General features: G+C 48.3%; 2 protein-coding genes across 5 annotated transcripts in view; both read left to right on the forward strand.

Moving 5' to 3' along the window:
• The window catches only part of RNF130 (ring finger protein 130), a 142331-nt gene extending 122183 nt beyond the window's left edge, over window positions 1-20148 (forward strand). For both annotated transcript variants that reach the window (XM_008274988.4, XM_008274990.5), the window contains one exon: window positions 14626-20148. In XM_008274988.4, coding sequence (XP_008273210.1) covers window positions 14626-14735 — 110 coding nt within the window. In that variant the 3' untranslated portion in view covers window positions 14736-20148. The remainder of the gene's footprint in view (window positions 1-14625) is intronic.
• Window positions 20149-24281: 4133 nt separating this feature from the next.
• TBC1D9B (TBC1 domain family member 9B) overlaps window positions 24282-27814 on the forward strand; it is a 45743-nt gene continuing 42210 nt past the window's right edge. For 2 of the 3 annotated variants that reach the window (XM_008274986.5, XM_002721320.6), the window contains exon 1: window positions 24282-24509. In XM_008274986.5, the coding sequence (XP_008273208.3) occupies window positions 24392-24509 (118 nt within the window). In that variant the 5' untranslated portion in view covers window positions 24282-24391. The remainder of the gene's footprint in view (window positions 24510-27814) is intronic. The other variant, XM_089336232.1, reaches the window with a different exon arrangement.

A 27814-nucleotide genomic window follows, 5' to 3' on the forward strand; every position in this document is an offset into this window, starting at 1 on the left:
CACTGTTTTTGGATGGAGTGTTCTATAGATGGCTGTTAGCAAGCTGGTTGGTTAGCACTGTTAATCTTTTGTTTCCTTCTACCCATTAAGAAAACCAATGGTGACATTTTTATAGTTGTTGGATTATCTGCTTTCCCTTTTGTTCTGTCAGTTTTAGCGCCACGTGAATTTGGGGACTCTATTGTTAAGTGCAAGTGAGGTTGAATTTTCAAAGCTGCACAAGTGGTTGTTATGTCTCACTCCGTGGAGACCCCTGCATCAGTGGTGCTGGTCATGCCAGGCACCTCAGAATACTGGAGTTCAGCTGCAGGTGTCTGACCTTCCCTCCAGAGCTGGCTCTGTGGACCTCTTCCCCAGGACTAAATTGTTCTCCTCCAGCAGTATCTTCATGAGGATAATACGGTTGCTCCCTGCCTAGTTTTATTCCCGTGGGAATCAAAGCTGTCGTTCCCTTCCCTCCCCGGGCTTTCCCGTCCTTGGAAGGTCACTATTTTCTAGCATCAGCAGTCATCGGTAGATGCTGGGCTGCATCAGGAGGTAGAAGGTTTTTGATGGCAGTGTTCCTACTGATTTAATTTATTTCTCATATTATTTCAAGTCCTAGCATCAAGTAAGACTTTTTTTTTTCTTTCTTAATAATAGGTGCTCCTAAGGACCAGGTAAAGAACTTTTACAAGAGCTTAAAATTGAAATGAAGGAACTAATAGATGGAGCTCTCCATTGTTCTTGGGGCAGGGTTGACATCAGCCTTCGAGTTTCATTGATGCCATTAGGTTTTCGTGTTTTAATTAATCCTGGTCTCAGTAACCATGAAAGTGGTATGTGGTGTGTGTGCACATGCATCCTGGAAGTGGGAACAGAATCAGCATCCAAGTGAAGTTATTTCTTGGTTGACAGGATGCGTGAGTAGGAGCAATGCATGACCTTCAGTAACGTCCTCCTTACTATTTTAAGCAGTGACCCAAACTTAGTGTGGAACAAACGTGACGTGCCAGAGTTTAAACCCTTCTTAGACAGGCTTCGTAATGCCTGACACCTAGGTGTGGTTTGGTTTTCATTACAAACACACAAAAAACTTTTAAAGAATGTTTTATTTCAAGACAACCTTAGTGCTTACCTGGACCAAAAGTTGGTAAGAACAGTCTGAAGAGCCTCCTGGGAGAGCAATCCCCCGCCCCACCCAGTAGGCACCAACGCCTAATGAGGCTAACTAACTTCTCTTTGGCCAGCTGGGTTGTACCTTTAGACTTTCTAAGCAAAAGAGAAGATTCTGCAGGTTCCTTGACTTATCTTCCAAGTGATTTGGATATACTGTCCTAAGTTCTTTATTAGGTCATACTTAGAACTTAGAGGCAAGAAACGGAACAAAGACTACAGGATCCAAGACAAGCAGAAGCTGCCCCTCCACAGTACAGGAGGGCAGCAGGAGCCCTTTGCCCACCATGGGCAGTTCCACATCACTGCCCGTGCGCCAGGCCCATGCAGAGGTGGCTCGAGTGTTGTGATTTGAATCTCTGCACCACTCTAATGAGAGAAGGTACGGTGTTTTTCCTGTTTTACAAATGAAGAAATGGGTGAATGCTGGAGAGGTTTAGCTCACTTAGCTGGTCAGTGGCAGTCAGAGCTGGACCCTGACAGCCCACAGTCCTCCTGACGGCTTGCCACCTTCCAGCCCTGACAGCTGGCCGGCATTGCTAAGCTGTGTGCAGTCCTGGGTGTCAAGCAATTTCAGTCTCGAGGAGAAATGAATGGAGGGAGCTAGCTTTTGTTTCTGATACATAGGAACTACATACTTGTATTCTGCATGATGTTTTATTATACGTATATACTTTAAGTGTCCAATCAGAGCAAACACATTTTTTTAATTTTGTTTAAGGAATACAACTTCATGCATTTAATGTATACAGGTTTGGGAACATAATGATTCTTCTCCCCCACCTCCCTCCCACCCATACTCCCACAAACACATTTTTAAAGAAACCTTTCATTTTGAATAGTTTTAGATTTACAAAACAAAAATTTTGAAGTAGTTTAGAGTTTCCATATCTGGGGTAAACAAATCTGTCTCCCCAAATGTGTAACTTTTCTTTATTGTAACAATATTAAAAATCCTCTCTTCCTGTTTTGTGTGGTAGAGAAATATGCAGTACATTGTCATGGCTCGTGGTCCAAGTCCCTTTGCTGTGCAACAGAGTCCAGAACTTCTCACTCCTACCTGGCCATAGCGGAGCATCCACTAAATAACCTCCATTTGCCAGTTCACTCCCGAAATGGCCACAACGTCCGGAGCTGTGCCCATCCGGAGCCAGGAGCCAGCCTCGTCCCGGTCTCCCACGTGGATGCAGGGGCCCAAGGACCATCTTCCACTGCCTTCCCAGGCCATAGCAGAGTGCCGGATCAGAAGTGGAGCAGTCAGGTCTTGAACCAGCGCCCGTATGGGATTCCAGCGCCTCAGGCCAGGGCGTTAACCTGCTGTGCCACAGTGCCGGCCCCAAGATCAGCTTTTTTATTTTTTATTTTATTTATTTATTTTTTTATTTTTTGACAGGCAGAGTGGACAGTGAGAGAGAGAGAGACAGAGAGAAAGGTCTTCCTTTGCCGTTGGTTCACCCTCCAGTGGCCGCCGTGGCTGGCGCGCTGCGGCCAGCACACCACGCTAGATCAGCTTTTTTAGATTCCACGTATACATGTGATCATGCAAGGAGGGAGTCAGTTGAGGCCTGAGCTCTCTACACCTATGTCTTCCAAAAGTTCATGGAAAATGCATGTTATGAGAAAATCACATGGATTTGGAAACTGTTCTGCACCAGAAAGAATTTATTTGTTCATTTCATTTTCCTATGAACTTCTTGGAGTACCTTCATCTATTTCTGTGGTGTGTATATGTATATATATATACTTGTATTATGTATGCAGTACGTGTGTGCATATTATATATAGTATCCACATTAATGAAAAATCACAATAACACTAGCTAATCATTCTCATTATACACTAGGTACTGTTCTAAGCACTTTTTTTTCCTTTTTAATAGAAAACTTTTATTTAATAAATTTCAAAAGTACAACTTTTGGGTTATAGCGGTTCTTACCCCCATACCCACCCTCCCATCCACAAACCATCCCATCTCCTACTCCCTCTCCCATCCCATTATTCATTAAGATTCATTTTTAATTATCTTTATATACAGAAGGTCAACTCTATACTGAGTAAAGATTTCAACAGTTTGCACCCACACAGACACACAAAGTATAAAGTACTGTTTGAAGACTAATTTTATCATTAATTCTCATAGTAAATACTTTAAGGACAGAGGTCCTACATGGGGAGCAAGTTCACAGTGACTCGGGTTGTTGATTTAACAATTGACACTCTTATTTATGATGTCAGTAATCACCTGAGGCTCTTGTCATGAGCTTCCAAGGCTATGGAAGCCTCTTGAGTTCACCAGCTCCGACCTTATTTAGACAAGGCCATGTTCAAAGTGGAAGTTCTCTCCTCCCTTCAGAGAAAGGTACCTCCTTCTTTGATGGCCCATTCTTTCCACTGGGGTCTCACAGAGATCTTTCAGTTAGGTCATTTTTTGCCACAGTGTCTTGGCTTTCCATGCCTGAAATGCTCTCATGGGCTTTTAGCCAAATCCAAATGCCTTAAGGGCTGATTCTGAAGCCAGAGCTAAGCACTTTCTATAATCATGTAATCCTTGCAGCAACTCTTATTTTCATCACCTTTTTACAGACAGGGAAACTGGTGTAGAGAAATTCCTGAAGTCACCAGGGTGCACTGCTGACAAGTGGCCGAGCTGGGTTTTCCTGCACGGCCTGCCTCCAGCCTCTGTGTGCTAACACCCATGCTGTATTGCTTCCTGAGAAGTTCCCTCAGTGCAAAGGCCAGATTGCAGGGGCCTCCTGACCAGGAGGACCATGTGCTAGACCTGGAGCTAGGGGACAAGCTCAGTGACAGGTGTCCTAGGGCTGGACCACGATAGGGGTCGCAGCACAGGCTTTCCTGTGGGGCATGAGGAGGAGGCTCAGTGTATTGGAAGCAGGTAGTGGGATCCAGACTGGTTCCTGAAGCTAAAATAAAGAGTCAGGGCTGGCACTGTGGTGTAGAAGGTTAAGCCTCTGCCTGCATTGCCGGCATCCCATAGCGGCACCAGTTCAAGTCCCAGCTGCTTAACTTCTGATCCAGCTCCCTGCAAATGTGCCTTGGGAAAGCAGCAGAGGATGGCCCAAGTCATTGGGCCCCTGCACCCACATGGGAGACCCAGCCTGGCCAGCAGGTACCATTGTAAACATTTGGGGAGGGAACCAGGGGATGCATGGTATTCATTCTCTCTCTCTCTCTCTCTCTCTCTCTCTCTCTGCCTTTCAAATAAATACTTTTAAAAAAATAGTCAAGTTCAAACAGGCTTACCTGAACCTAACTTTTAAAAAATAAAATAAGAGATCAGTTTATAAAGCAGGTTGAGGTGCTTGTTTGGAACATTCTGATTTAGACACTGCCTTAATAAGCAAGCCAGTGAGCAAGAAGTAGGTTGAAGATGGATGGGTAAATGACAAAGAGCACATTAAAGAAACCCACAGGCAAGGAGGCCTCTGTGACAAATGCACCTGGCGCTGGGGAGTGTGGTCCAGTCAGCCTGCGGCAGTGAGCTCTGTGCCGCTCAGCAGGAAAGCTGGGACAGGCAGTTGCTGAGACCTGCTGGGAGAGTGGCAAATGTGGGTAACAGTAGCAAGAGTAGGCAGCAGCTGGCCTCCAGTTCAGCGGAGGCCAAAGAAAAGGTGAAGCCAGGGTAGGTGTGCTGGATCTGTAGCCACAGCCTGGCAGGACTCTGGACAAGAACACAGGAAACTGAGAAAACTAGTACATCTGGAAGAGTTTTCAAGTTCCTTTACTCTTTTGCCTTTAATTTCAAGTTTTTCATAGATGTTCTTCTACAGAAAATGTCCACTGGATTTGTATAACTCAACAGCAAATGGGAAATTGGTTTTTCCACCAGGTCAGAAGCTAAGGTCTTGCGGCCATCTGCTTAAGGGAGCACCTGTCCCTGCACTGCCATCTCAGAGGCTGTGGTGGGGGGCAGGAGTGTCATTTGGGCCTGAGATGCACCTGACGTAATACTCTGTCGGGCTTCATTCCTCATGACCACACATGGCCACGTAACTAAGGCCTAATGCATGCACACCAGCCAGTCATTCACAATCCAAAAGCACACGTGATTTCCTTCTCCTCAGACCCAGGAAAGTGAATTTGCAGCACCTTTACAACCAAAGTTTAGAGGAGTTGCACTTCAGGGACTTGGGATTAGTTTTATAGAGAAAAAAAAAAAAAAAAAGAAAGTAAGTTACAGTCCAAATGACCTTTAAAACTCCCTGGGATGACTGAGGAAGGAGTATGGGGCCCTGAGATTTGGAGTCAGTTTCCTCCTGTCACTCACACAGCAGGCCAGGTGCATGCCCTGTGCTGCAGCCCACAGAATCACCGGCTATTAAACACTCTCTCTCTCACCCCTCCCCGTGTCTTCATCTTGGCACTGGTTATGAGGAGACATAAACACTGCCACTTAGGCTCCCAAGTCCTCGCCTGGGCTTCAGGTGGGACACTGCTCCCCCTGGAGGTGAGCCTGAGTGGGGTGGAACAGGCAAAGGCTGGCAGCCCTGGTACTAAGTATTGAGGCTTCTGTTGAAGCTGGGCACTGGTAAAGTCTGGGTAAAGCAAACTGGAATTGCATCATCCCTCCTGAGTACTTCACATACACATCTAGCTAAGTTTATTTTTTAATGTATTTATTTTATATATTTGAAAGAGTGAAAGAGAGAGAGAGATCTTCCATCCATTGGTTCAGTCCCCAAATGGCCTCAACAACCAGAGCTGGGCCAGGCTGAAGCCAGGAGCCAGGAACTCCATCTGGAGCTCCTGTACAGGTGGCAGGGACTGAAGTATCCATGCCGTCATCATCTGCTGCCTCTCAGCACGTTAGCAGGAAGCTGGATCGGAAGCAGAGTAGCCTCCAGGATTTCAACTGACACTCTGATAAGCCCAACCATGGCTTACCAACTGTGCCACAACACTCACCCCACATTTAATTTAAACACAAACCCATATTTCCTTAGTGCTTGACACTGATTTGCTGGACACAGTCGAATATGCAGCCAGGCAGCTGGAGTGGGGATCCTGGTGCAGTCCCTCCCTGACTGGGTTGATTGCTTAACCTCACCTGGCTTCACTTCCTCACTAGTGGAATGAAGGTCCCTGTCAAGTGACATAGGGCTGTGAGAATTAGAAAGATGGAATTTGTGAAAGTGCCTAGCACACAGTGCTCCGTAACATTTGCTTTTTTCTTTCGGCATGATGATGGACTGATCCAACAAAGTCCTTCCCAGAGCTGCTAGAACAGACTTGCTTGGGTGTCTTTCAGCCCAGGAAAGACCCCCGCCCCTGGGGTTCTGCAGCAAGTCTGCTGTTCAGTGTTTGAGTCCATCGGCGCTGCCTTGCACCTGTCTTCATCGAGCAGACACTGGCGAGACTGAACCGTGCTGTCCGTCATGGCATAGTGGGCATCACAGGTCTGCCTAAGGACTCTTGCTTGCAACACCAGCATCCCATCTCAGAGTGCTGTTTTTGAATTCCAGCTGCTGTGCTTCCAATCCAGCTTCCTGCTAATGTGCATAGGAAAGCAAGGACCAAGTTCTTGGACCACACATGTGGGAGACCTGAATGGAGTTCCTGACTCCTGTCTCCGGCCTAGCCCAGCCCCAGCTGTTGCAGCCATTTGGGGAATGAACCAACAGATAGAAGATCTCTGTGTCTCTGTCACTCTGCCTTTCAAATAAATAAATCTTTTTAAAAAATACTAGAAGACAAGACCAAGTGATCAACAAAAGAGAAAAAAAAGAATATAAGTAGGTGTATAGGAAATCCAGATATTAGAAATATCAGACAGCCTTTAAAGTAGCAAAGTGTGTTCAGGAAATCATGATGACTAGATGGCTGATTTTGGAAAATCACTGAAAATAACAAATAAGTGGAAATGTGAGGATTAAATATTGGATGAATAGAAAGAAAAGGCTCAGTTGAGAAGATTTGTGAACTGGAATGCAAATCAGGAGAAAATAACTGACATGAAGCCCAAAAAGAAAAGGAGAGGGAAAATATAGAAAAGGACATAAGCGGCCGGCACCACGGCTCAATAGGCTAATCCTCCGCCTGCAGCACACCGGGTTCTAGTCCCAGTCAGGGCGCCGGATTCTGTCCCGGTTGCCCCTCTTCCTGTCCAGCTCTCTGCTGTGGCCCGGGAGTGCAGTGGAGGATGGCCCAAGTGCTTGGGCCCTGCACCCGCATGGGAGACCAGGAGAAGCACCTGGCTCCTGGCTTCGGATCAGCGCGGTACGCCGGCCACGGTGGCCATTGGAGGGTGAACCAACGGCAAAGGAAGACCTTTCTCTCTGTCTCTCTCTCTCACTGTTCACTCTGCCTGTAAAGAAAAAAAAAAGGACATAAGAGTCATAGATCATGATGAAAAATCTAATATGCATGTAATTCAAGTCACAATAGGAGCAAAATGAGACAGAAGCAATATTTGTTTGAGGGGGTAATAACTGAGAATCTTCCAAAGTTGAAAAAGACCTCAAACCTCAGATTCAAGAAGTACCACGAGCTCTGCTTGGTAGCAGAGTAAGTAGAAGCAAAACTACACCCAAGACATCATAGTAAAACTTTAAAGTAGTTAAAGAAAATAAATTCTTCCTCATCTCAATTCTTTTTGTGATGATGTTCACTTTGAAGTGAACAGTTCAGTGGCATTTAATCTAGATGATCCCCAGCTGATAGTTTGACTTAGGATTTTTCAACTTTGCAGTGATATGCATTCATTAGAAACTGTACTTCAAATTTAGAATTGTAGTCTTTGTTGGGCTTACAATACGCAGTATCACAGTGCCGTGATGCTGGACAGAAGCGGTAGCCACAGCTCTCATGAGGGTGAGCAACTGGGAGTCTACTGTGCACTGAGCATTCAACAAGGTACCTGATTCAACGCATTGCTGTAAAATTGGCTTTGTGTTAGATTATTTTGCCCAACTGCAGGCTATTTTTAGTGTTCTCGGCATGGTTAAGGTAGGCTAGGCTAAGCTAGTAAGTTTGGTAGGTTAGATATATTAAATGCATTTTCGATTTATGGTGTTTTTAACTTAGAATGGCTTTATTGAGACATAACCCTCTCATAGATCTGTTCTAGTTATTTCATATAAATGGAATCCTACAAAATATGGGAGTTTGATGTCTGACTTTGACTTCACAGTGTTTTCAAGATTCATTCACATGATAGCGTGTATCAGCAGTTCATTCCTTCTTATGGCTGAGTAACAATCTGTGTGTGTGTATACCACAGTTTGTCCATATACTCATCCACTGAGGGACATTTGTGCTCCTTCTACCTTTTAGCTACTGTGAATAATATTTAACACTGGTATCCAGGAAACTGCATGTCTGTTTTCAGTTCTGTGGGATATATACCTTGCAGTGAAACTGCTAGGTTCTATAGCTCTATGCTTAATATTTTGAGGAACCAGCAGCTTTTTCACTGGCTGAGCCACTCTGCATTCCCACTAGCACTGTACAAGAGTTCCAGTTTCTTCACACTTTCACCGATACTTGCTCTCCCACCCCCTTTTATAGACACTTCCATTTCTAGTAGGTATAATAATACCTCTATATGGTTTTGATTTTTCATTTCCCTCATAACTAATGATGTTGAGCATCTTTGTATGTGCATATTAGCCACTTGTTTATCTTTGGAGAAATGTCTGTTCAAGCCCTTTGCCCTTTATTCTTTTCGATCATGTTGTCTATTTGCTGATGAGTTTTAAGAGTTCTTTATATATTCCAGATACCAGGTACATGATTTGCAAATGTTCTCTCTACCCTATAAGTTGTCTATTCATTTTCTTGGTGGTGTCTTTCAAAGAATATGGTTTTAATTTTGATGATGTACAATTGTTCATTTTTTGCTTTGGTTGCTTGTGCTTTAGTTGTCATATTTACAAAACCCATTGCCTAATTCAAGGTCACAAAAACACCCAAGACTTCTATAGTTTTAGCGCTTACATGTAGGTGTTTGATCTGTTTTGAGTTCATGTTTGGACCAACTCGGAGGCATGCACGCTGGGTTCATGACAGGTAGCCCTGCAGAGTGTGGGGAATAAGGACAGTCTTGTCCAGATGTTGCTGGATCAACCAACTATCCACAGAGAAGAAAGGAATCTTAACCACTGCCTCACAGCATCCTCTAGAATCAACTTGAGCTGGCTCAGGGATCTGAATGTGAAAGGGAAAACAGCAAGGCTTCCAAAAGACAAAATAGAATGTCTTTAAAGCCTTGTGATAAGCAGAGATTGATTAAGCCAGACCCAAAAAAGCACTAACTAGAAAATAAAAGACTAACTGTGTGCATCTCTGTTTTCAATTCTGTGGGATATGTACCTTGCAGTGGAATTGCTAGGTCCTATAGCTATAAATTGGCCCACACTAAAATCAGGACATTCTGCTCATAAAAATGCACTATTTTGGAAGAAGAGGACTGTAAATGCTTATAATTTACAGAAGATTAGGATTCAAGATAAAATAACAAGAGGTGGTGTTTGGTGCAGCATTTAAGACACCCATACCCCATACTGGAATGTCTGAGCTCTATCTCTGCTTCCTGCTAATGTGCACTCTGGGAGGCGGTGGGTGATGGCTCAAGTATTTGGGTGGGAGACCCAGAATGAGTGTTGAACTCCTGGCTTCTGCTGTGTGCCGGCATTAGGGAGTGAATCAGAAGATGGAAGATACCTCTCCCTTCCTTTCTCTTTCCCTCCCCCTTGCACTCTCCCTCCCCTGCCACCTTTCAAATAAGTAAAAAATACATGCAAAAAATATTATTTTAAAAAAAGAATAAAGAAAATGACTGACAACCTCATGCTGACAACCTCATGGGAAAATGAGCAGAAGAAATGGACAGACATTTCAGGATGAACAAGATGTACAAGTAGGCTGCAAACATGTGAGGTGTGTCCCACCCTTTATGGTCATTAGAGGGATGTAAATTGAAGCAATGATGAAATATGTAATGTGTATATCAGCAAAAGCGCTAAAATGACAAAGTAACTACCAGGTTTGGGCTTAGATAAGCCAAGTTTTGTATGTATTTTTTTCCTAAAATGCATTTTCCACAAACTTTTTCGGAGACTCCTCATATGTATAAATTTCAAACTTTCTCTGCACCAAAAGAAACTTCTCTTTTAATTCCATTTCCCCATGGAGTTTTCAAAGTATGTGCCCTAAGACCCAGAAATTCCAGTCCTCAGCATCACACAAGAGAATTGATGCACATGTGACACACACAAATATTCCCAAGAGCAGGGTTCGTAATAGCCACAAATGGAAGCACGGCAAGTGTCCATCAGTGAAATGTTAGAAATACAAAAGTGTGTGGTCGCCGTACAATGGAATGCCGTGCAGCAGTGACAGTGAACACACTGCTGTGGTGTCCGAGGACACGCATGAATGTCACATCATATTGTCAGAAGAATGTGTACTGTTTCTACTATGTAATATTACAAATAGACACAGCTAAATTCAGTGTGAGGAGTCTGGATGGTAGTCTCCTGGGGAGGAGGTTAGGGGTGACTGCAGGGACATGTGGGGTGCTGCTGGGTATCCCATTCCTTGATCCAGGGATGACTATGATGACCTCTTGGGAAGGTTCTTTGTGGAAAATCATTGAGCTATCTACATGAGTACTCCCAAACTTTCATGTGAAATATATATTGTGGGAAAATGGTATGGATTTCAAAAACTTTTGCACCAAAATAAACCTACCTTTTAATTTCCATTTTTCCACAAACTTTTTTAAATGCCTGGTACTTAGGATTTGTTCTCATATATGTCTCTAGAGTTTTCTTAACATCATGCATCCAATAACAACAACAAAAAAATAGCAGTCAGTGAATCACGAAACAGGGCACATTTCCAGGCGTCAGAAAATGCCCTGCGCTTCCTTGGCACAGACAGCATCAGGCCTTCTCTGAAATCCAGCTGCTGGGCATGCTCTTGGTGTTACACCCTTCTCAAGTGAACCAGCTAACCGCCATAGATGACTGCGTTAAATCCTGGCCCATTTGTTAACCACCAAAGACGTGGTGTCAAGTGGTTCCTGCCTTGATTTCCACTGGTGCCTGCTCTTGTTCTCCCTGCTGTGCAGTCAGCCCCTCAGCCTCGCCCTGGTTTTGCCTGTGTTTTTCCCACGTCGACACTGCCAGAAGGTGCAGATCCTCTGAGGGATCAGGCAATCACTGAGGGATCTCTGAGGGATCGGGCGACCTGCATTTCACTTGGAGTTACTCTCAAGCATCTCCGATTCATCCCAATTTTTTATTTTTATTTTTTATGTTGTAAGGTATGTGCTAAAGAAGTTACCCTTTGTATTTGCAAATGGCTCCTTTAAATTTTTTTTTTACTTATTTTAATTTTATTTGACAGGCAAAGGGAGAGAGGTCTTCCATCTGTTGGTTCACTTCCCATATGGCATCAACAGCCAGGACTGGGCCAGGAGCCTGGAATTCCATCTAGGTTTCCCACATAGGTGGCAGGACCCAAGTACTTGAACCATCAGCCCCTGCCTCCCAGGGCACACAATAGCAGGAGCTGGATCAGAAGTGGAGAAGCCAGCACAGGAGCCAGACAGTCCAGTATGGAATGCTGACTCCCAAGTGGCAACTTAACCACCAAACCACATGCCTGCCCCCATACTAATTTTTTAAATACAGGAAATTTTTAATAAAGGAAAGCTAAAGGAGATAAAAGTGGTCTCAACACTCATACACTAGCCCATGAAATGCTTTTACTTCCTACTTTTCTGTACCCTGGTAACCGCCTTCCTCTCCTCCCTGCCTATCGTACCATTTGAAAAAGAACCAAGTTGCAGAACTTACAACACCTCATTTCAAAACTTCTAAAACTACAGTCATGGAGAACTGTGGTATTATTGTAAAGACAGACAAATGGATTGCTGGACCAGAGTAGGATCCTGGAAGAGACGCACAAGTATACAATCAACAGAGTTTCAGCCATGGTGCTATAGCAGTTCAGTGGGGAAGGGATCATCTTTTCAGGGTTGACAGTGGAGCCACTGCATGTCCTTATGCAAAAGCATTGAACTTCAACACGTATTTCCCACCATGTTCAGAAATGTACTTGAGGTGAACCCTCCAAGAGCTAAACCTGTAAACCTGCTAGGTGAGTACATGAGAGGTGATCTTAGCAAACTCGGGCCTGACACAAAAAGCACAAACTATGGAAGGAAAAAAATCAGTAAACTTTGGAATTTATCCAGATATGAAACTTTTACTCTTCAAAAGACCATCTCAAAAATGCAAAAGCAAACCAGAGACCATGAGAAAATATATGCAAGCTATCAGTGCCTATGTGTATGTATATACACAACTCTTACATTCAATATTACAAAAACAACCCAATTTTTCCTATGGGTGAGAGAACAAAACATTTCACCAAAGAAGCTATACAGTTGACTAATAAGCACACAAAAAGATGGACAGCTTCATTAGTCATGAGGTAAATGCAATTTTTTAATGTTTGTTTATTTATTCGGAAGACAGATGGTGTTCTCTATCTACTGCTTCACTCCCCAAATGTGAGCAACAGCCAGAGCTGGACCAAGCCAAATCCAGAAGTCAGGACCTCGATCTGGGTATTTCACATGGGTGGCAGAAACCCAACTACTTGGGGCCAGTATTGTGGAGCAGTGAGCTAAGCTGCTGAATTTAATGCTGACATCCTATATCAGAGCACCGGTTCGAGTCCCAGCTGCTCTGCTTCAGATCCAGCTCGCTGCTGATGTGCCTGGAAAATCAGCAGAGGATGGCCCAAGTCCTTGGGCCCCTGCACCCACCTGGGAGATCTGAAATGAGCTCCAGGCTCCTGGCTTTGTCCTGGATCAGCCCTAACCATGTGGCCATTTGGGAAGTGAACCAACAAATGGAAAAATCTCTCCCTTTTCCTCTCTCTCTTTGTCACTCTCATTTCAAATAAATAAATCATTCCTTTTTTAGCATTTGTTCCTTTATTTGAAAGGCAGAGTTACAGAGAGGCAGAGGCAGAGAGAGAGAGGCCTTCCATCCGCTGGCTCACTCCTTGAATGACTGTGATGGCCAGAGCTGGGCCAATCCAAAGCCAGGAGCCTGCAGCTTCTTCCAGGTCTTCCACATAAGTACAGGGGCCCAAGGACTTAGGCCATCATCTGATGCTTTCCCAGGCACATTAGCAGGGTGCTAGATCAGAAGTGGAGCAGCTGGGACTCTAACCAGTGCCCATATTGGATGCTGGCACTGCAGGCAGCAGCTTTACCCACTACACCACAGCACCAGCCCCAACTAAATAAATCGAAGAAGAAGAAAAGAGGGCCAGCACTGTGGCCTCCACTAATGGCCAGGAAAAACTGTTGAAGATGGCCCATTGGGCCCCCTGCACCTGTATGGGAAGCCTGGAGGAGGCTCCTGGCTCCTGGCTCCTGGCTTTGGATCAGACCAGCTCCGGCCATTGTAGCCATTTGGAGAGTGAACAAGCGGATGGAAGACCTTTCTCGCTGTCTGTAACTCTACCTCTCAAATAAATAAATAAAATAATAAAAAAAAAGAAGAAACCCAACTACTTGAGCCATCACCTGCTTCCTCCCAGGGTGTGCTTTAGCAGGAAGCTGGAATCTGGAATCTGGAATGGAGCCAGGACTCAAATCCAGGCACTCATGCAAGCATCCCAAGCAGCATAAAGGCCCACCCCAGGGAAATGCAAAATAAAACCCCAATGATGTAGCACTGCACTCTCACTAGAATGACCAAAAGTACCAGTGCGTTTTAAGTGTTTGCATTTTACAACATCAGTTGAGTCTCAGTAAAGCTGCAAAAACACAATTGTACAGTGAAGGAGACTCAAGTAAGCCTTCAGCCTGAGTAGCACAAATACTGTCAACACTGAATTTTTAAACCAGAGCCTATAATTGTATTGAGTCAGTGGAAGGTACATGGGGTGACAGGGGTGGAGATAGGAAAAACAATCCTCATCTTCCTTTGTGGAAATTCAGTAAAGGCCAAGACTGGAAAAGTTAGGAAGAAGCAGCAGAGTGCATTATACAGACATGGAGATAAGCACTACGAGAATCAGCTAAATGTGACTCTTGAGAAGCAGGGACTGGAGGTGATTTTGCTTAACGACAGGTGGCATTATTAACCACGCATGTAAGCTTTACAAAAACTGCGAGACATATTAGCAGGGTGACTGCATCCCCAGAAAGCAGTCTCAGACTTGTGGCATCTCTGAGGAGCATCAGGCAGCTCCTGGGGGTACCCTCCTAGGGATGCACACGAGGCCTGAGGTGTGGAGGGCATGCCTCACTGAGCAGTGCCCACACACATTCTTTTCCCCTCTCCCATGGTAAGGACCAGAGATGAAGGAGCTATCTGAGAAAGTAGAATGCTGTGAAGACTGTCCACAGCGTGTGCCCCAAGCCGAGAGGGAAACGCAGGCCCAATGACCTAGTGAAGTCTGTTCTTTTGGTTCATTTTTCAGGTGCTCACTTCTTTCATCGAAACTCCCTGTCCCCTCGGAGCCTGGTGTATGAAAGTGAATTCTCCACAATCGAACCTTCTTTGGACGTCTATGATGAGAACAAAACCTGAGTTTTAAATCCCTGGCTGTCGGGGGTTCACTTCTTTTGTGATTTGATTTATGATCACCTTTCTTATTTCGTATTCTTCTGTCAGCGTCCGTTTGGGAAGAATGGCAGCGCTTTCTAAGCACAGGTTGGGGTTCAGGTTAAATTGCAAAGTCGCCCCCAAGGTAAGGCTTTGAGGACAGCATTATTGCCCGAGGCAGCCTCATGGTTCAGAAAGCCAGCTGCTGATCATAGGTGCCTGGCAGGGCTGGCTGTTTGCAGAGAAGAGGCAGCGCCGGGGCTCAGTGTTGTGTTGCAAACCTGCTATTCTGTGCCAGGGTGGAGTTGGGGTTTCTTAAAACACCTTTTGTGATCCCCACTGACGATGCACACTACCACCTGTGAAACTTCGTACCCACGCAAAGAGCAAGTCGCTGCCCTTGACCTGCTTTGTGTCGTCCTCTGCCTCTAACTCCCTTTGTGAGACTCTGGCCACCTCGATGCCGCCAGACCACAGCCATGGCGCTGGGGTACATGCGTGGGGCCAAGCGGTCATCTGCCCTGTCATTTTCCAGCCTCTGTGTTGAGCATGGCGTAAGGTGACAAGTATTTACCACTGTCCCTGCAGCCTGTGGACTCATCAACTTGGCCACCTTGGAAGTGTGTGTTTGGGGAGGTGGCACCCAGGAGCCCAGCCCAGCAGTCTCTGGGCACACTAATTTCAGGAGCCTGGGCAGTGGCCATCCACATCAGAACAATTTTGAATGCTCCATTGAGAAGATCAAACCCCCTCCCTGCTGCTCGATGCCCGATAAGCACCCTCTCTGGTCTTCATCCAGTCCAGCCCAACCCCTTCCCAGCAGCCTGGGCATCTGTGTGTGTGCCAGCAGCCAGGAGTCGCTGCAGCTGGCGGGGCAGACATTGGAACGCATGTGCTCTTCCTATGTGCCTGGGAGAACGTCAGGTTACCATGGTGAGAAACACGTATCCTACAAGTGATCCCAGCATAGAACCACAACGAGCAAGTTCCAAAAACAAGTCTTTTGCAAAGGACACGCCATAGTCCAGTCTCTTTTCTCCTTGCCAGCCTGAGCCATGCAGAGGGCCAGGGCATCGGCACACTGTTATGAGAACGGAACCTGGAGTGTCTGTGTGCCTCAGTTAGATCTCTGGCAGCAAACTGGATACGGGACCTCGCCGCCCTGGTGTTTGTATTGACTCTTTGGACCCTAAGTTTGAAATGAACAGTTGCCATCTACTCGTGTGTGGCTTCTCCTCTTGTACAGCATTTTCTTCTCGCCCTGTGTCTCAGAGGTGCTTCAGACACAGGTGTACCCAAACCCAGAGCCCTCGGAGAACCGGGGCAACGACAGCCATCAGGAACAGCACAGCACGGTGAGCAGCGGCGTTTTGATTTTTAATAATTTAAGATCTTAGCGGCTTTGGCTTCTTACCTTTCATCAAGGGCTTTTGTTTGTTTCCTTTTTATAGTCTTTGTACTATAAAAATATTTTTGATAAACAATTTCAAGAGGGCATCGTTCAGAAAGACAGGGTCTTGCCCACCAGGCTCGCAGCGAGAGAACTCATCCTGGGTGCGTCCGTGGTATAGATGGGCACCTGCATTTGTGTTTGGTTCGGCTCATCCGACAGATGAGAGAACTCAGTTCCAACGGTTGCCATGTCGCCCATACCACCACCTCATCTTCTCGAACCCAAACTCACATCCAGCGTAACATTTTCTTATGATTTGCACAGTCCTGCAAAGACATACCCGTTCAGTTCCACTCAAGGAATTTTCTTTACTGAAAATGAATGAAATTACTTGAGAAGAAATTCTTAAAATCCAAGCCCCAAAAGTCTATTGATATAGTTATTTGAATTTCTGGGAAACTGGGGAAAACAGTCACTGAGGAATCACTGAGGAGGCATTGTCTATGCAGACGCTTACTCGGGGTAGTGCTCCCGATCCCAGCCCCACTCCTGTTTCCTGAACACTGGTCCCGTTGGTCCTGCCTTCCAGCTCCATTGCAGAGTGTCTTTGTCAGGAGGGACACTGACTTCTCTCAAGGCTCTCAGAGAAGATGACGTTTCTTACCCCAGAGGCTAAGGGGAAATCCAGGCTCCGGGGCAGGGGTGTGGAGGGGCCAGCTGACCCAGGGGGAGTGTTCAAATGTTGCAGGACTTAGCGCCAGTAGTACCCACCAAGGGACGTGTGATCATCTCTGATCATTTTCTTGGGGGTGGGTTGAGGAGCTCTGCTTCAGAAGGGGCCGTGGAGTCTGTTTACACCCTATACCATGCATGTCTCTGCTGGCTGCTCTGAGCTGGGCCTGTCCAAAGCCTTGTCCTCCTGTTCCACCCTCAACCTGTTCCCCAGGCAGAGCTGGCTCAGAACCGTTGGCAGGTGTCACAGGATACTCTCAGAGTGGGTCTGGAGCTTATGCTTTGGTGATGTTTACCATCCTGGGGGGAACTGCCCGTAGCCCTCCTTCCCTGTGACTCCAGGGACAGGGAAGTAGGGACTGGCCAGACAACAGTCAGGGTGGCCCCCTGGAGGGCTGAGCTGGAAGTCACCAGCAGTGACAGTGGTGGTTCTGAGTGTGTCCCTCCAGGGCCACCAGGCTCGCTCCTTCCCCAAGCAACTAGAACCTCCTGGGGAGGTTGCAGGAGCTGGAGCCAGAGCCAGAGCCGTAGTCTCACAGCCCCCTGGGGTCAGGCCCAGCAGATGTCCCTGAAGGGATGTTCATGAGGCGCCTCCCTGAGCACAGGTGTGGCCCATGCATGGCTGAGTCTGCATTTGACACGGCCCTGGATGCACCAACAGCCCAGCTTCCAGAAAATGCAATCAGAAATGCACTAAGAAGATCCCGAACTTTCCCCAGGTTACATTTCCTGTGGCTTCATAAGCCCTTCTGGTATTTGTATTACCCCTCACGTCCACTGCTGGCCTTGAGCTACCTGCGGAATGACGCTGGCTTTAACTGAAGTCTCCTGCTATTAGCCTCTGCCGTTAAGGCAGTGGCTACTCTACAGGAAAACTAGGAGTTGAAGTCAGTGTCGGGAGTCACCCTGGCCAGCTGTTGCTGTTCATCAGAGTCACGAAGCAGAAACACTGCCTCCAGACAAGTAGACTTAGGACTGGAGGAAGTCCAGTTTTATCAGCAGACCTGTATTAAGCTCTCACTGTGCTAAACATGGAGTTAATGGCGATGCTGTGAGCAACAGTGGTTCTAGAAAACTGGCACATAACCAGCCAACTGGGAGGCTGCGAGCGATGAAATGAGAGTGACATTGACAGAGGAGGAAGAGGAGGAGGAAGAGGGACAGCACCACAGCTGCAAAGAGGTCAAGAGAGGGCTGAGGAGAGCAGGAGCCCCACAAGGGCTAAGGGCTGGGGTTGGGGGGTTTGCAAGGGACAAGTGGCACTACTGTGGCCTCGGGTCCTAGGGCCTGTCTTAGGGCAAGGAAGAGACACCTCACAGTTAGACCCCAGCCAGGATGCTGCCTGAGCGTTGGCAAAGGAGGGAGCCAAGAGGTCGAAGCGTAAACACAGGTGTGTGCGTCTGTGATGGTGTGGGTGTTGGGGGCACCCAGGGAGAGTCTTGTGAGAACACATCAGGTATGGGGCTGGCAAGACCTCGGAGGGAGGCATGGAGATGCAGTTGTGGCTCTCGACAAGGGTTTGGTGGTAGAAAGGAGGTGGGAAGGATGCGGCCCCTTCTGGAGGGGTCCACAGAGGCCCACCAGCCCCAACCAGCCAGCCCCTCCTCATGGGTCTCCCTGCCCCCAGGCCACACTGACTTCTTGAGGCCAAGTGAGGAGGCAAGCCAGTTTTTCTGTTTTCTTCACTCTGACTCGGGAAAGAAAGAAGATACCTTATGACAAACAGGCCAAAAAAAAAAAAAAAGACCTTTCTGCAACTTGAGTATAAACTCCCCCACGGGTCAGAGCGCTGCTGGCAGTCCTCATCCTCCTGTTGGCTCTCCCCACACACACGACCGCAAACGACAGAAACAGAGACAGTGGCAGCCCGAAGGCAAGTGCTTTTCTCCAAAGCAGAAGTCCTGGGGGAACGTCACTGGTGGCCTGGCTCAGCAGTAAGCGTCTCCATGCACCCTCCTGTGCAAAGCCGAGAGCTGACAGAACCGAGGACACCCTGAGCAGGCTTCTCCTAGCTGCAGGGGACCCTTTGTGCTCGCCCCCACCCACTGGGAAGGCACGAGCTCACGGGGAGGAGCGTCAGTCACCGTCCTTATCCACATCCCTCTGGCAACCCTCGAGATTACCGATAATCCTTCTGAACTCTTCTGACCACTTCAACCTAACATAAAGTGAATTCTAATTTGCTTGGGGATTTCTCCTTCATCCAAACATGCTTATACTATGTGATAGTAAAGGACTTCCCTCATGACTGGAAGATGCTAAATCACCAAGGTGTGTGTTCAGAAGTGTGGTGTGGGAGGGTGGTCATGTAGACCAACTTTCCCTTCAGGCAAGCAAGCTGTTCTTGCAGCAGCTCACAGGTCACAGTCCCAGCACCACTGCAGGGTGCTCTGGCTTGACACTGCCATCCTGGAGGGAGCAGAGAGAGTGCTGTCTCCCTGCATCCTCCCTGGCAGCCTGCCGTGCTGACCCACCTGGAAGAGAGGCCCTGCTCCTGGTGCCTAGGAACAGACTCCACTTCACAGTGGCAACAGCTCTGCCTGAGGAAACTTGACCGTGTGATGATATATACAGGAAAAAACTCCAAAGTAGGAACTGATGTTTGGTGTACGGAAAACACCTTCACCTAATGAAAATATCTTATTCCTATACAAGAGAAGGAATTGGTACAAACTCTAAGCCACATAATTGTTTTCGGCCCTCAATAGCTTTTATACTCATAACACATTAAAGTTTTCATAGTTGGGTCATTCAGAGCCCCTCTTACTCTGGGTTCCTGCTAACTATGCACAACATCTCAGAGGATGGCATACAGAACTATTTTTCTAACTACAGCACAGGTCACTGGGGGTGGGGGAGGCTTGGGACATACTTAAATGTGGCAGGCGACTTACCTTCCACCTTGATGGACAAAAGGGAAACTATGCACTTGAGTTTTAAATCACCATTGGATAGCTTGTGCCAGAAACCACACCCATCCAATATTCAAGAAGCAAAACTGACTGTGAGCTCAGTCCGGGGGCTCACTGTAGGGGAATTACCTTGTCTAGAACACATACACCTGCAAGTAAAAGGTGAGCTGATTTCTTTACAATCAGATCTCATCAGACCTTTGAAATGTTCTGGGCGGCACAACTCCCGGGTCCATGTGACTCATGTAAGTATAACTAAGTAGTGAAATTGTCTGGTATATTCCTATATGCCAATAGTGTACACCTGTATGTGTGGAATTTGCTAATATAACCATTTCAATAAAAACCTATTGAAAATGCTGCTTTGGCCACACAATGTGTTTTAACCACTAGTGGGAATGCATATCAGGGAGAACCCTAATGGTTACAAGTGCAAGAGGAAATGTAGTGACTCCTCAAAGCTAACTTGCCCTGGGGTACACGTGGGTGAGAAGGGGCATGATGGGGCCCTCAACACTGACACAAGGACACATTGGCCAGCTTTGCTTCCCCTGGGGAAGGCCCTGGGTGCCAGTGGCCTCCTTAGCACAGAGCTGGTGGCCCAGACTAGAACGGCATCTCACTGGCCCTGGTTGGCTTGTTGGAGCCTTACCACCACCATCAGCAAAGTAGCCACTGTGATCGGCTGTGTCCTTAGGCAGGGCCCCGCTTTTGCAGCCTGCACTGTGTTTGGCTTCACCTGAAAGACAAGAGCCAAAGGCTCTAAGGCCCAATTCCCACAGCAAAATCATGATGGTGCCCAGAAAGGAGAAGTGAATGTTAGAGGCAAAGCAGCAAATTTCTGGTGTGTATAGAGAGAGTTGGAGACAGAAAGGTCTGGATGTTGGTGCTACCTGGGCCAGGTGCTACCAGTGTGAGCTTGGAAAGTCATTCCACCCATCTGGATTCAGTCTCACTGTCTCAGAAATGGGGACCATATAAAAAGAAACTAGACAAATAACCAAGGACACCAAGAGCAGGAAATATGCTCCACACTCATAGTCATTACAGAAATGCAAATCCAAACCACAGTGAAATAGCACTCCACACCCTCTAGAAATGGTTGTAACAGAAGAGAGGGACAACAGCAAGTGTTGATGAGACCTGTAGAAGCTCTCATGCATTGCTTATGGAAATGTGAAGTGGCACAGACTTTGGAGAACAGTGGTTGCCCAAAAATTTAAACACAGCGCCTTATCACATATCCCAATAATACCACACCTAGGAATATACCCAAGAGAATTCAAAACATGTCCACATGAAATTTTTTGCACAGATGTTCATGGTAACATTCTCATAACTGCCCCAAAGGGAAACCTGATGAATGAATCAACAAAATGCAACACATCCACACCATGGAAGATTATTCAACCACACCCATGCAAAAGCCCACACACTGGAACGTGGGCGAATCTTGAATGCGTTACGGCATGTGAAAGATGCTACACACAAAAGGCTAAATATTTTATGATATGTTTATGTGAAAGAACAGGCAAATCCAGAGGCCAGCACTGTGGCTTAGCAGATAAAGCCTCCACCTGCAGTGCCAGCATCCCATATGGGCAGCAGTTCAAGTCCCGGCTGCTCCATTTCCAATCCAGCTCTCTGCTATGGCCTGGGAACACAGTAGACTCTTGGGCCCCTGCACCCACATGGGAGACCTGGAGGAAACTCCTGGCTTTGGATTGATGCAACTCTGGCCATTGCGGCCATCTGGAGAGTGAACCAGTGGATGGAAGACCTCTCTCTCTCTCTCTCTCTCTCTCTCTCTCTCTCTCTCTCTTTGTGTGTGTGTGTGTGTGTGTCTCCCCTTCTTGCTCTGTGTAACTCTGACTTTCAAATAAATAAACAAATCTTAAGGGAAAAAATAGGCAAATCTGGGGCTGGTGTTGTGGCACAGCGGGTGGGGCCACTGCCTGCAGTGCTGGCATCCCATATGAATGCTGGTTCGTCTCCTGACTGCCCCATTTCTGATCCAGCTCCTTGCTGTGTGCCTGGGAAAACAGTGGAGGATGGCCCAAGCCCTTTAGCCCCTGCACCCACATGGGAGACCTGGAAGAAGCTCCTGGCTCCTAGCTTCAGATAGACTCAGCTCCAGCCACTGAAGATATTTGGGGAATAAAGCAGTGGATGGAAGACCTCTCTCTCTGTTTCAACCTCTCTATAACTTTCAAATAAATAGAATAATTTTTTTTAAATGTAAGCACAAAGCTACTTCAAAAAGTTTGGAATAAAAGAATGAATTTGGTACAAAAAAATTTTTAATCTATACATAGATTTATTGCAATACATGTTTTGCATGTGTTATGGAAAACAATTACACCAAAAATTCCTTTGCACCAAAAGAAACTCATTTTTAATTTCCATTTTTCCATGAACACTCTGAAGTACCCTGTAGAACAGCATTTTATTTTATTTTTTTAAATTTTTTGACAGGCAGAATGGACAGTGAGAGAGAGAGACAGAAAGATCTTCCTTTGCCGTTGGGTCACCCTCCAATGGCAGCTGCGGCAGGCGCGCTGCGGCCGGCGCACCACACTGATCCGATGGCAGGAGCCAGGTACTTATCCTGGTCTCCCATGGGGTGCAGGGCCCAAGGACTTGGGCCATCCTCCACTGCACTCCCTGGCCACAGCAGAGAGCTGGCCTGGAAGAGGGGCAATCGGGACAGAATCCGGTGCCCCGACCGGGACTAGAACCTGGTGTGCCAGCGCCGCAAGGCGGAGGATTAGCTTAGTAAGCCACAGCGCCGGCCTATTTTTTTATTTTTTAAAGATTTATTTTATTTGAAAGACAAAATACACAGAGGAGGAGAGGTAGAGAAAGAGAGAGAGGTCTTTCATCCGCTTGTTCACTCCCCAGTTGGCTGCAACAGCCAGAGCTGTGCCGATCCAAAGCCAGGAGCCAGGAATTTCTTCTGGGTCTCCCACCTGGGTGCAGGGTCCAAGCACTTCTACTGCTTTGCCAGGCCATAGCAGAGAGCTGGATTGGAAGTGGAGCAGCCAGGACTCAAACCGGCGTCCATATGGGATGCCGGCACTGCAGGCGGCGGTTTTACCCGCTATGCCACAGCACCTGCCCCAGCAGCATCTTACATAAGGGACTTGAGCTTCGGGAAATGTGGGGGGTGGGGGTCTTGGAAACAACCCCCCAGTGATAGTACTTCAAATTCTTTTTAAAAATTATTTTTTTATTTGAAAGAGAGCAAGCAGATACATCTCCCATGAGTTGTTTGCCTCCCAAAATGCCTGTGACAGCTGGGGCTAGGCTGGGCCAAACTAGAGCGTAAGAGCCAAGATCTCAACCCTGGTCTCCCATGCCAGTGGCGGCGACCCAGGTACTTAAGCCATGACCGGCTGCGACCCATGCTGTGCATTAGCAGGAAGCTGGAATGGAGAGTGGAGTTGGAATGGAACCCAGGCACTAGGATATGGGATTCAGGTGTCTCGGGCAGCAGTTCTAACTGCGGTGCCAAACACCAGCTCCTGCACTTCAAATTCTTGAGGGAAGATTTCTCTTTAGCCGGCACGATGAGTGATCAGTGTAAGCCTCCAAGGTGTTAAAGCAAACCAGCTCCTGAGTCTGGAAAGCTGAAGCAGTCTCCAGCAACATGTCAGAGAACTGCATCCCTCACACTGAGATTCCCGGATGCCAATGACAGAATCCCACCTCCAAACAGCTCACACCTCCCAGGGTGAGCCTAAGGTGTCCCCTTCTCTCCGTCCCCCTGAGAGACGTCGGTGGGACAATATAGACTCACAGCTGTTGTCCCAGAGGGAGCTCACAGCCTCCTTTCATTCTCCATAGCCGAGTCCCCGCGGTCACGTTTGTTTTGCTTCCTGAACACAGCCGCCTGAGCCCCCGGGGGCAGGGACGGGAAGCTCGGTGCTTGGATTCTGCCCCCTACAGGCCAACACTGGCAGCGCAGGAACCCCGAGCCCAGCAGGGCCTGCGGCGCGACCCGCGCCTGCGCAGGAACCTCCCCGGCCGAGGCCAGACCCCAGCCCGAAGGGCAGCGAGACAGCTGGAGATAGGCTCAACCCTGGTCTCCCTTGTGTCGGACGAGGACCCTGCCTACCATGGGGCTTCCTGACAACCTGTCACTGGCTCTGAAGATCCTTCCAGTCTTAGCGCGAGGATTATCGCCAACTCTTATCCCTCCCCAGATGTCCGCACGCACGGACAAAAATACATCTCGAAACGCGATTTCTTTACAATTTCTCCTCAAACTCTCATAGGCCCGACTGTCTGCACAACCGGTTCCCCTGGTCTGGGGACAGCCGTTCCGGTCAGCGGCCCGTGCCCGGGGCTGGACCGCGCCTCAGAGACGCGGAGGCCCGGAGCCAGAGGGGCGCGGAGGGGCGGGGAGAGGCTGCGCGCGCCGGCCGCCCGGGCCGCGTTCTGTGAGCTCCGGCGCCCGCCAGGGGGCGCCGCCCGGCCCCGCCCGCCCGTTCGCTCGGCTCCGGAGGCGGCGGCGGCGGCGGCGGCGGCGGCGGCGGCGGCGGCGGCGGCTGTGGCGGACGCTTCCGCCTCGCGGGCCTCGGCCCGGAGCGAGCGGCGCCGCGATGTGGCTGGGCCCCGAGGAAGTGCTGGTGGCCAACGCGCTGTGGGTGACGGAGCGGGCCAACCCCTTCTTCGTGCTGCAGCGGCGCCGGGGCCACGGCAAGGGCGGCGGCCTCACGGGTGAGCGGCGCGGGCGGCCGGGCCTGTGGGGCCGGGGAGACGCGGGTGACGGCCGGGCGGGGCGCGGGGCGAAGAGGGGGCGCGGGCGGCCGAGCGGGCACGGCCGAGGACGACCGGCGGGAGGCGGCGCCGGGCTGAGGACCCGCCACGGCCTCCGGGGGCCGCCGCTGAGCCTGTGCAGCTTCCCGGAGTGGACTCCACAGCTGGAAGCCGGTTTTCCCGGTGCCCTTCCTCCGCCTCAGTTTCCCTAAGTGCCTCTGAGGCGTCGAGTGACACAAGCACAGGTCTTTTGTCCCTTCTTCATTGTCAGTCCTCTGAAGAGATCGGGAGCTGGCGCAGGCCCCAAGACCCCTTCCCTGTTTCATGCAGCCTGGAGCTGTTAACCAGGAGAGGGTGCTTGGGCCCCGTCACTCACAAGAGAGGAGCCTGGACACATAGCTGGATTGTGTGACAACCGGGCGGAACCCACCTCACACCCCCTCCACAGGTGGACCCAAGGCCCCTCAAGCTGCAGGGCCTGGGCACCCCAGGAGCAGAGCCATGTCAGGCCTGAGGGGAACACCAGGGTGTGGGCTCCCCTGGGTGCCAATTGTTAGCCTACAGGAATGCTGGCTCAGGGCTGCCACATCTTCCAGTTTTTCGATAGACTTTTCTGTGGAACATCCTGATTTTCAGTGTCACAGCTGATCTAATCCTGCCACATGCAAAGGCTTCCCACGGGTGACTTCTGCCACCAGCCTGTCTTGGGCCACACCTCTTAATGGAGAAGAGATTGTACCATTTCCAAGAAAACTCAGTGTTCCCTTCAACGCTTCTGGCACTCTCCCAGAGGGCCTCAGAGATCGGGCTAGTCCATGCTGGAACTCTCCTGGACTGAGCTGCGTAGCGGGGGTTAGACAGTGGCCCCTTTGGAGGATCCAGTGGTCAGCCTCAGAAGCTACTGAGCCCACTGAGGAAAGCAAGGTGCCTGATGTCCAGGATGTCCGGTTCCTTCTGTTAACACCAGCGCACCAGCATCGGATCTGGCTGGTGTGCTTCCAGTCCTAGATCACGTTTATGTAGGTCATCGCAGTTGATGGGAACCAAGAAGACCTCTTTTCTGCCTCCCTGCTCCATGTCTCCCCAAGATTGGCATCTGGAGTCTCCCTTGGAGCCAGATACAACTCCAGGGAACTACTCCTTGAACCCCTGCCACCTATCAAGGTTGAGTGCATCTTTCTGTAGCCTCTGCCATGGACTTGTGGCATCACGGACATCATGACCTCCCAGGCACTGTCAAACCGGCAGTGATGTGATTTTCTTCAAGCCATCATTTTTGATGTGCTCACGTGAACTTTTCATTAGAGTCAGTGTGATGAGATAGTTGGCCTATTTGAAAGCATTCAGGTTGGGGCTGGTGCTGTGGCGTAATGGGTAAAGCCACAGCCTGAAGTGCCGCATTTCATATGGGTGCCCATTTGAGTCTCAGCTGCTCCACTTCCAATCCAGATCCCTGCTAATACTCCTGGGAATCCAGCAGAAGATGTCCCGGGTCCTTGGGCCCCTGCACCTATGTTGGCGACCCAGATAAAACTCCTGGCTCCAGGCTTCGGCCTGGCCCAGCCCTGGCCATTGTGGCCATTTGAGGAATGAACCAGTAGATGGAAAATATCTCTCTCTTTCTCTCTCCCTGTTTCTCTGTAACTCTGCGTTTCAAATAAGTAAAATAAATCTTAAAGCATTCAAGTCTCACAGCATGATTATGTTAACAATTTAAAGACTGGCCTTCGCCGCAGCTCACTAGGCTAATCCTCCACCTGCAGCGCCGGCACACCGGGTTCTAGTCCGGGTTGGGGCGCCGGATTCTGTCCTGGTTGCCCCTCTTCCTGTCCAGCTCTCTGCTGTGGCCAGGGAGTGCAGTGGAGGATAGCCCAACTCCTTGGGCCCTGCACCTGCATGGGAGACCAGGAGAAGCACCTGGCTTCTGGCTTCGGATCAGCGCAGTGCGCCAGCCGCAGCGGCCATTGGAGGGTGAAAAAAAGGAAGACCTTCCTCTCTGTCTCTCTCTCTCACTGTCCACTCTGCCTGTAAAAAAAAAATGGTAAAAAGGAATGTCTTTCTGTCTCCCTGTCTCTGTGTAACTCTGATGTTCAAAATAAATAAGTAAATATTTTTTAAAAAATGGACTATGAAACGAGTGTTAAAGTTGACTGAAAATCAACAATTGTTCATCATCAACAGGAACATGGTAACAATATGTGTAGTTCCTACCAAAAGCAGTGCTTCATTAAAAGGAAGAAATTCCAAATAAAAACAATAAATGGGTTTTTAGCTTGCTTGACCATTCAGGAGTGAACCAGAGAGAAAGTGGTGAAAGACAATGTATTTCTGGCTGATTTGTCAGGAAATAGTGACACCAATGAAAGCAGCACTGCAGTGAACTAGGTGTGCGTGTCATCAGTTCCGGGGAGATCTACGACAAGGAGAACCCAAAGCTTCCTTCAGCCCAGAGATAAAAAATCAGATCAATATACTCTCAAATCTGCCAATTCTAAAAGTGCCCCTGACCTTTCTGGTCCTGACTTTTGAAGCTGGATGAAGAAACTTCCTTAAACTTTCAGTAATGAAATGCATGACCCCGCAGCATAGTCATCTTCCTGGTTTTGATAGGAACACAGTGTTGCAAAACCATCATTCCGCGGAGAAGCAGAGTGCACAGCCAGAAACGATGGGTAAAATATCTGGCAGTTAACAAAACATTATGACATTTTTCTGGGTTTTGTGATTATTTGTGGCATTTTAAAAATTTTTCACTTCATTACTTACATTTGTAAGGCATATTTGTGTGTGTGTTTTAAGATTTTATTTATTTGAGAAGTAGAGTTGCAGACAGAGAGAGGGAGAGACAGAGAGAAAGGTCTTCTATCCTTCACATTTGGGATTTACTCCCCAAATGGCTGCAACAGCTGGAACTGGGCTGATCCGACATCAGGAGCCAGCAGCTTCTTCCATGTCTCCCACGCAAGTGCAGGGGCCCAAGTACTTGGGCCATCCTCCACTGTTTTCCCAGGCCATGGCAGAGTGCTGGACTAGAAGAGCAGCAGCCAGGACACGAACCACGGGTTGCAGATGCCACAGGCGGAGGCTTAGCCTACTACTCCACAGCACCAGCCCCCTTGTGTGTTTTTCTTAAAGAGGGCCTCCCCAAATTGTTTAAGCTTGGGCCCCATAAAACCCACATCTGCTCCCTACTTTGAGGTAGTTCTGAGATACTTCGGGGAAGAAGGAAGAGAGGACTTTTAGATAGGGACTGGATGCTGGCCAAG

This window comes from Oryctolagus cuniculus, chromosome 6, assembly GCF_051225735.1.
Source record: "Oryctolagus cuniculus isolate XC-2025 breed Fujian yellow rabbit chromosome 6, ASM5122573v1, whole genome shotgun sequence".
Lineage (NCBI taxonomy): Eukaryota > Metazoa > Chordata > Mammalia > Lagomorpha > Leporidae > Oryctolagus > Oryctolagus cuniculus.